Source organism: Hypomesus nipponensis, chromosome 18, assembly GCF_054491055.1.
Source record: "Hypomesus nipponensis isolate SF chromosome 18, ASM5449105v1, whole genome shotgun sequence".
NCBI lineage: Eukaryota > Metazoa > Chordata > Actinopteri > Osmeriformes > Osmeridae > Hypomesus > Hypomesus nipponensis.
In genome coordinates, this window is record NC_140378.1 from 9248569 (window position 1) to 9258234 (window position 9666).

A 9666-nucleotide genomic window follows, 5' to 3' on the forward strand; every position below is an offset into this window, starting at 1 on the left:
GACCACCCCCATGTCGACGTGCGCATACAAGGATTGTGATCCAGTATTGTATTCATCAACCAGAGACTCATTTGGAAGAGTTGTCCAGAAACGGATTATAAAGTCACTGGCAGGACAAACCAGATCGTAATTCTAAACTAAGGTTACCAAAAGATCATGGGGCTTGTCATTTAGGCAAGAGAAATGCGATTTGACACCGAATATTGGTTAAATATGACGCCTATGTATTCCACGTTTACATTAGGTTCAAAGTTTAGGTACAGCTGGCGGGATAGTCAATGAATATTCTAATAGGTAAGGAAGATGTATCTTTGGGTTTGACATTGATAATGGGCAACAAATCCAGAAAAGCACTGAAACGTAATATGTAATTTGGCGATTTTACAAGTACAATTCATTGAAATGGAAGGGTGGTGGTGGATATCGTTTTATAAATGAAAACAGATCATATTTAGGCTCTAAAAATATTTTATTAAATTCATGTGAAAATCCATTCATTCCATTGAACCAGCTCCCTAGCAACTAGGACATCGTTCCTTTGGACCAAGCCAATCAACTGTCTTTGAATCGGTACTAGCACTTCTCGCGAGAAAAGGCGACCATCAACACAACACAACACGACAGTTGTCAAAGTCTGATAAGGTAGCTAGCAAGCTAGCTGATTAATTTAGCAACAAAGCTATATTTGCACATTTAGAGTTATTGATTTATATTTAATTCAGTTGATTTTTCTCATAAAACTATCCGTGGATAACACATTTAAACGGTGGGTGGTGCACAACGAACAACAAGCCTAGCTAACGAGTTGTTAGACTAGTTGACGTTAACGTTTGAGCTATACTGTAGGGTAGCTAGCAATGTAACTACGTGCTAGCTGTGCTAGCAAAATGGTCGCATCCAGAAAAAATGACAGCTCCCAGCAAGATAGTCAAACGAGTTTACATTCAGTAGCGATCATCTACTATTTATCATTGATTATAAAATAGTAGTATATTGGCAGATACTTGTAAATGTAAGTAAAGTCAGTTTGCTTAGCTAGCGTTAAACACAATTTAAAGATTAGTTGACTGGGTATGCCAAGTTTGCTGTCTAACTCTTGTATCTACAGTAGATATTCGGAGCCCGATGATGAGTTACGCTGAAAAACCCGAGGACATCACAAAAGACGAGTGGATGGACAAACTAAATAATGTGCACATACAGAGGGCCGACATGAACCGACTCATTATGAATTACCTAGTGACAGGTATGTTATGCTAGTTGACGTGGGGAGCTATGACTGATTATGGACCCTCAATGAACAGTCTAAAAGGAGCCCGACCCAGTAGCGTAGCCAATTATTACAGTAGATAGTTTCATCAGTCTATGAAGAAAGTTCAGTCAAATACTTATGTAAAGTGGCCCATGGAATATGAGTGGTGGACTTGTACTTGCCTTTATGAAGATAAAAGTTGCCATGTCTGATTCATACTCATATTACTTTCCCGTGCTGACTGCTCTCCTATACTTTTGTTTAGAGGGGTTTAAGGAGGCAGCAGAGAAGTTCCGCATGGAGTCTGGGATAGAGCCCAGTGTGGACCTGGATTCTCTGGATGAGAGAATTAAGATCAGGGAGATGATTCTGAAGGGACAAATACAAGAAGCCATTGCGCTCATCAACAGCCTACATCCAGAGTTGCTTGACACTAACCGATACCTGTATTTCCATCTGCAGGTATGGCTTTCTGTAATGAGACGCCTTGAACTTGACCCTGGGGTACTAAAGTTGTTTAGCCACAGTATAGCAGATTGCAGACCTGATTGCATTTCCTTCATTCCCCTATGCAGCAACAGCACTTGATAGAGTTAATAAGGCTGCGGGAGACAGAGTCTGCTTTGGAGTTTGCCCAGACACAGCTGGCCGAGCAGGGGGAAGAGAGCAGGGAGTGCCTAACAGAGATGGAGAGAACATTGGCTCTTTTGGCTTTTGACAACCCAGAGGAGTCACCCTTTGGAGACCTGCTCAACACAATGCAGCGACAGAAGGTGTGTGTGCCTGTGTGTACGAGGAACCAGGAGGGGTGAAAAAAGTTATTAATTCACACATTTTTGAATGTGAAATGGAAAAAGTGTTAAACTCTGAACTCAGCTGTCCTATTATAATGTTGTTTGTAGTGGGTGGCAATTCAATACTGTGTTGAAATTGACCTGAATTTGTCTTCTTTGTGAACATCCAGGTATGGAGTGAGGTGAACCAGGCTGTGCTGGACTATGAGAACCGAGAGTCAACGCCAAAACTGGCCAAACTTCTGAAGCTGTTGTTGTGGGCTCAGAATGAGCTGGACCAGAAAAAAGTGAAATATCCCAAAATGACTGACCTTAGTAAGGGCACCATTGAGGACCCAAAGTGAAATCAGCAATGACATGGACACTTCCCTATCTCCTATTTATAAACAGTCAGAGACTGAATGATATTGTTATAACATATATTATATATAAAAATGCATTTTTGATGTTGCATATATGAGAGGACCTAATTCATTGTGCAAACTGTAAATGGCTGTATTTTAAAAGTAATAACTGCAAACACATTTAACAGATTATTCACATATATAGACACTTGGCATCACAAATGTCCATTGTTGGTTTATATTTGGTTGCCTGTAAAGCCAGTTTTGGGTACACATGGATCACTGTCCCACCCATCATGATGAATTCAAAATGTTTTTAATTTTATTTCTAAGCTTCTAGTTTATGATATAATTTACATTTACAGTGTGGACTGTGTTACATGAAAATATTACCTCTTAACGGAAGAGGGGAACAATCCTGCATCACTAAAATGCTTTTTGAGTGTGCAGATTACTCCTCACCCTATCATAAGCTATTAATTGTCATGTTACAAGTTTGTTGCAATTTAACTAATCATTATATAAAGATAAATAAGGATTTTTATTTTAGTTGGCCGATTCATTGTTGCCTCTCTTTTGAGAAGCCTTTTAAGTGAAGCTACTTTTACTATCTAATGATGGCATTTCACATTTAAAGTGGTCAATTTTTTTGCTGTATTCAGAGATAGGACAGATGGCCACCTCCTAAATTAGTGAGCAGTTTAGATTTTTGCTGAACAAAGCATGCATTGTTATGTTTTGAATGGCTTAAGGTTAGTATACGCCCATGCCTTGTGTTGCCAGAGGGTTTTAATATTGTTGTTTTTTAACTCGCTGCTAAATATCCATCCTTCCTTTCATACAAGTTTTTATTGTATTATCCGACAATGTGAGCATGCACAAAATACTAGAGAGCTCCCATCGTATTATTGATAGTTTTTAAGATCCTATTTGCAATATTTAAATAAACAACTCATTTTAGAGACAACTTGTTTTATTGTTGCATTACTGGGCATTTTGGTTTACATTCTGCTGTGAATAAAATGACTAAGGGCCTGGCTACATGTTGAGACTGGAGACATAACCTTCAACAGCATTCCCTGCATACCACGTCTCCCACCACAAGCAAATACTCTTTGACTCTAGGTTTCCGCACTTGGATAAAAACATGCATTACCTGTCTGTCTAGTTTACAGGAAGATACTTTTGTCTGGGTTAAAGCATGCAATGTTCTTGTGTTTTGGTCATTTACAGATAGGACAAGTTGCATGATAGTACAACCGTTTGGTAAATGGCATTGGAGAATGTACTAGATCAATCTCCTGAGTTAAAAATTCACGGGAATGACTGCATCTCCACAGCTAATGGATCTAATGCATGGAAGGAAACACAACACCAAACATTATGGCCCAGGTGAGGTTGTCAAAAAAGATTGATAATTGAAAAATAATGTGCAAACTGTCTCACTTCTATAAAAAGCAACCAATCTTTTATATAAGCACACACTGCCTTGTAGGTTTTCTGGTATTATGATAAAGATTTACAAAGCTGGATAGCATGCAGGGCGTAAAGTATTCCGGCACCGTGCCGGATGTCTGGCATGCGGACATGAGAAGAAGAAAAATTGGGAACTTGCATACGGTTTAATATTTTCACTTTAACCCCTGAGAATAATTAAGCAAGAAGATTGTGGTGCATTATTTAACTCTATAATTGAATGCTGAATTGCTAGCTAATAATACAATGTATTCAGTTTGATTCAAAAGTCTGTAAAAAAAACGGTTTTCAAAAAATACTTCATTCAAATTGTTGACAATATTTTGGTGAAACTGCTGATGGGTAAGGACACCTGTGGAAGGCTGTTCTCTTTGACACAAAGTAACATCATGGCCCAGAAATGCGAATTAATAAATTGAGCTCTGAATCTTCAACCATACATAGCAATTTTGGACCCAGAAATTTTGTTTAGTTTAATGCGTGCTTCTGCATAACTCTGTATTATGATCTGCTTGCAGGCCATTGGTAAAAACATGGACGGTGATGCTCTTCTTGAGTACATCTCTCCTGTATTGCTCTAGGATGACACTGCCTATCTGTGCTGTTACAATGGCCACCCAGTTTCAGTGGAGTAAGACAGAGTCAGGGATGGCGTTGGCTAGTTTCTTCTGGGGTTATTGCTTCACACAGATTCTGGGAGGACATGCCAGTGACAGGTGTGTTAACATCCTGGGAGGCTTCCATTGCACTTGTAATATCTTATTATCTTAATACATTACAGCTAGTTTCCTCAAAGTCCATACTGCCTAGAAGTAGTGATACCAGATATACCTCCCAACTCTTGAAATACTGGAACACATATCTATACTTGTTTTAATTATTGTGCATATGTATGAGCTATATGTATGTATGTATGTTTTGTACGTTCCCTTTATGTAATATGTGGTAGTCAGTATGTCTGTATGTATTTGATGTTTGTGTGTTTGTGTGTACCCCTCTTGTAATATGTTATTTCTATCTGGACCTTGAGTCTGCAAAATAAAGTTATATATATATATATATATATATATATATATATATATATATATATATATATATATATATATATATATATATATATATATATATATATACAGTATATAAAACGTATATATATATATATATATATATATATATACAGTATATAAAACGTATATATATATACAGTATATAAAAAATGTTCACTCTAAATGATAAGTTGAAATCTTTTTTTCTTTTTTATCTATTTGGATAAAACAAATATAAATGTACAAATATTGTCTGATAATATTTATGCTGATGGTTGTTGAGAATGTCTTGTCTTTTATTGTTGGGTTTATGGCAGTTGTCTCCTTCACCAGAATTGGAGGAGAGAATGTCCTGCTGCTCTCCACAACTGTCTGGGCTATCATCACAGCCGTCACCCCTTTTTTGGTTAAATTTGACTGGAACCCCCTTGCTTCCATGATGATAGCCAGGTTCCTCATGGGGTTATCACAGGGTGAGAGTTGATTAAGTGGAGAAGAGGATACCCTGTCATTGTTAACTTAACCCTTGTGTTATCTTCGGGTCATTCTGACCCATCAGTCATTGTGACCCACAGTCGTTTGCAACAACTTTACCGCATACAAAAACAAAGTGAAGCATTTTCTTTCAACCGTTGGGCTGTCTTAGACCCCCCTCATTGCGAAAGTTAAAATAAAATTATTTTTATTTGATTTTGTATTGGGTAAAATTGGGTAAACACAACAATGGTTTGTTATGAACTTTTTGGTCATGTGACCCGAAGGCAGCACAAGGGTTAAGTAACATCTGTTCTACTCTAGGCGTACACTACCCATCTTTGGCCAGCCTTTGCTCTCAACGCGTTGTTGAAGGGAGGAAAGGCTTTCTGATGAGTACAATGGGAAGTGGTTCTTATCTAGGGTGAGTCTAAAATTGAGAAAAACACCAAATATACACACACACACACAAATGATTTACCATGATTGTAAGAGTGGTCTCCTTGTATATGTAGAACAATGATGGTTGGAAGCCTGGGATCCCTGATGTTGGAACACTATGGCTGGGAAAGTGTTTTCTATGGCACTGGTCTACTAGCTGGACTGTGGTCTTTAGTTGTGTGGAGGTATTTACTTAAAGGTATAGTCAGGCATGAACTAAATAATCTCTTAATTTCCTTATATTCGTGACATGCATGATAAATAAATCTGTTTGCATTGTAAGTTTGATTCTATCAAATGAATTGACTACATCAAAGATGACACACATGAATGAGGATCTTGAAGATTCTAAACTGTAAAATGTTTAAAAATGAACTGTACAAGCTTCATGTGGTGCAGGAGAGGTTGTTTCAGTGCTGAGACTGTCGAATCATGCTACTTCCAGCTTGAGTCTCTCAAACCTACGGTGGCTAAGACTGCTCAAACAGCCATCTGTGTGGTACAGTTTATATTTAATGATCTATGTTTTACTTGACGCATACACACATATCTGTCATATAGTACTGTGAAATGTGGACACTGTTCTTTCTATTTTGTCACACCTTCTCAGTGCCATGGTTACCACTCATATGTGTTACTGCAGTGCTTCTTACACACTTATATCATGGTTACCGACCTACTTCAAAGATACGTTTCCTCACGCCAAGGTATTAAAATAATTTCACACAATTTATATGACAAGCTAAGATACCTGACAAGCTAAGATTGTCAGTTATCTTAGTATTGGTATGACAAGATGACAATCTTTCCTAAATGTTACTGTTGCTCATATTTAACCAGTGTAGTTTCCTCACCATTGGATTTCATTCTCCTGTCACTTCTTCTTCTACATGGCATGATGTTCCAGGGATGGGTGTATAATGTCGTTCCATGGTTTGTTGCCATTCCATCAGCACAATTTGGAGGCTGGCTTTCAGATTTTCTTATAATGCAAGGTATGGTATCCCCTTTATATAAGTCAACATGTTGTTCTTTCTTGTTGGGCCTTTCCCTGACTTCTTGGACACTTACAATCATAATAAAATGTCTGTATCTAGGATATGGCACAGCAGCTGTTAGGAAAATGATGCAGGTAAGATTATTTATAGTTTTTCGTATGGCATATTTATCATCTGAATTTACATACTTTTAGAATAACACAATACTACAATGAGTCATTGATACGTATTACTACATTAGGTTTTGTAAAAACCTCACAGGCACTAACAAATTCTTGACCATGCAGTCAAAATCTCTCACAAGTATGTTGTCTGTTCATTGATGTGTTCAGTATCTTTCTAATGAATTTGAGAACACAAATCCAATACCATTAACCCACATTTAGAAATGGCTTGCTGTGTTAATTTGCCATCATGTTCAGTTCCTTTCCATGGGTGTGTCCAGTGTGTTCATCCTGATCCTCTGCATACCAGTCAAATGTCCCTCTGCTGTCACCCTTATTTCTGTTACTATGGGCTTGTCAACGTTTAACAGCAGGTGCGTGTGTACATTTGTTTTGTCTGAATTGTCTTGTTTCCTATTTCCCTACAAAAACAAATGAGTGTCATATCTACCATCTTCATATGTAGGCTATACAAGAACTGTACTACAGTAACTCTTTGTCTGTTTTCTTGGCTCAGTGGAGTAGTAGTGAATGTTCAAGACCTTGCCCCATCATGTGCTGGAGCTCTATTTGGTCAGTTTGCAATTCTGGTTAACAATGAGTTGAGCTACTGTGTATCTTATGTAGGCCTAAATATACCACTTTTCTGTTTTATTTATGTTTGTTGTGAACAAAGCAAATCTTTCTTTCTTTTGTCACAGGATTTATGAATATGTGTGGGGCATTCACAGGTAGGTGTCAAATGTCTATTTAAATTCCTTTGCAAATATGCCTTTAACTCTAGGGACATTCTGGAGTTATAGTGCAAAGTATTTTCGTAAATGGCTTTGCAAAAAAAGGTGTTTGTGTTGTACAGGACTGATTCTGGTCTATTTATCTGGCTACTTGATTGAGATCACCACATCCTGGGTGCCAGTGTTCTCAGTCATCACACTGGTGAATGTCGTGGGCATAGCAGTTTTCCTCATGTTTGGAGATGCCCAGCGTGTGGACTTGAAAGAAACTAGAAGGATCACACATATCTGACCTACAAGTGTATTTACCTTATCTTCCAACTATGTATTGTGATTGCTATGTGATAAATATGTGATTTTTTACTAGGGTTTAATAGAAACATGTTTGTTGTCACAATAACAGCTTCATAGAAACAGAAAAAGAAAAGTGAAATAAACCATGATCAACAGAAAAGTGATTAAAATAAGATGGAGTACAGAACAAAACACACAAATGACACAGGCGACAGTAAACAAACATTAGGCGAGTACAACACCAACACACTGTGGCAGCATAAGAAAAACACAAACAAGAGGAGAGAACCCAGAGCACATGCTGTATAACAGACCATACTTTACTGTAGCAACACAACATGGCTCCAATGTGCAGGGAAAGACATTATGATGTCTTAAATTACTGTATGTGGATTTATTTGTAGGCGACAGCCTGTGTCTTTTATGAAGAAAAAAAAAAGTTATGAACAACTCAATTTTCAATGATACTGTTACCAATTGAAATAGTTGGAGGAATGTTTTAAATGATGTGCTATGGCATTCTGTGGCTTTTGTGCTAATATTAGTCATATGCACATAGGTTAAATGATGAACCGTTGGGTAAGACATCTCCAGTATGCCATATTATATTTAACACCATTGCAAAAATCTTCACACAGGTTAATGTCTCAAAACAGGTGATGAAGCAAGTTATTATATTGTTTTCATGCGTAAAAAATACAATAAACTACAAAAGTGGTTTGTAAAGCATTTACAAGATATCTGCAAACTGTTCACTCATCAAAGCAAAGGATTTTTGCATGTGTATAGCTTGCATATTCTAGTGCCTAAAGGCGTAGGTTTTTAGTGTCCAAACAGAGGTCGTAGACCTACAGCCAAAATGGTTGTAGGCCTAAATATAATTTCATATGAAGATACAAATCCAAAGAAAGAAATCTGTGACAATTGCCTGAAAGAACACATTGAGATCAATTACAATTAAATAAATAGCCTTAACGCTGAGTCTAGTTTTGTACTTGTGTGGATGGAGGATATATCAGGTAGGGCCCTCAGGGGCTGCACTGACCAGCTGGCAGGGGTCTTCAGTGACATCTTCAACCTCTCCCTTAACCTGTCTGTACTCCCGACCTGCTTCAAGAGGACCACCATTATCCCTGTGCCCAAGAACACCAAGGTCACATGTTTCAACGACTATTGCCCAATAGCACTGACCTCTGTCATCATGAAGTGCTTCGAGCGGCTAGTCAAATCATTCATCTGCTCCTTGCTGCCCCCCACCCTAGACCCTATGCAGTTTGCATACCGGTCCAACAGGTCTACAGACTATGCCATCGCTCTGACTATGCACACCGCTCTCTCCCACCTGAGCAAAGGGAATACGTATGTGAGGATGCTGTTCATTGACTACAGCTCAGTATTCAACACCATCATCCCCTCCAGACTGGTCTCCAAGCTTGTGGACCTGTGACTAAGCACTTCCCTTTGCAAGTGGATATTCCACTTCCTGACGGGGAGACCACAGGTGGTGAGAATCGGTGACCGCACCTCATCCGTACTGATCACCAACACAGGCACCCCCCAGGGCTGTGTGTCCAGCCCTCTCCTGTTCTCCCTTGTTCACTCACGACTGTGCACAGCTGAAACCTCCTTATTATATGGGGGTGCATTTC

At 38.5% G+C, this 9666-nt stretch overlaps 2 protein-coding genes across 5 annotated transcripts; both read left to right on the forward strand.

Annotated features, from left to right (window-relative positions):
* The first annotated feature begins 64 nt into the window (after positions 1-64).
* On the forward strand, positions 65-3357 carry LOC146251955 (glucose-induced degradation protein 8-B homolog). Of its 4 annotated transcripts, none has more exons than XM_084679465.1 (6): positions 65-294; positions 512-642; positions 1109-1246; positions 1518-1714; positions 1828-2025; positions 2217-3357. In XM_084679465.1, the coding sequence occupies exons 3-6, from the start codon at positions 1126-1128 to the stop codon at positions 2388-2390; spliced, it is 690 nt and encodes a 229-aa protein (XP_084535591.1). In that variant the 5' UTR covers positions 65-294; positions 512-642; positions 1109-1125; the 3' UTR covers positions 2391-3357. The 4 variants fall into 4 exon arrangements, with proteins under 4 accessions (XP_084535591.1, XP_084535589.1, XP_084535590.1 ...); XM_084679463.1 differs by having other exon boundaries at positions 66-294; positions 512-766; XM_084679464.1 differs by having other exon boundaries at positions 66-294; positions 512-766; positions 1112-1246.
* A 218-nt stretch (positions 3358-3575) lies between these two features.
* On the forward strand, positions 3576-9107 carry LOC146251956 (voltage-gated purine nucleotide uniporter SLC17A9-like). The gene is made up of 13 exons (XM_084680365.1): positions 3576-3782; positions 4385-4582; positions 5246-5385; positions 5711-5810; positions 5902-6026; positions 6227-6326; positions 6438-6534; positions 6735-6822; positions 6925-6959; positions 7248-7363; positions 7507-7562; positions 7691-7720; positions 7846-9107. The coding sequence occupies exons 1-13, from the start codon at positions 3661-3663 to the stop codon at positions 8013-8015; spliced, it is 1377 nt and encodes a 458-aa protein (XP_084536491.1). The 5' UTR covers positions 3576-3660; the 3' UTR covers positions 8016-9107.
* The last annotated feature ends 559 nt before the right edge of the window (positions 9108-9666 follow it).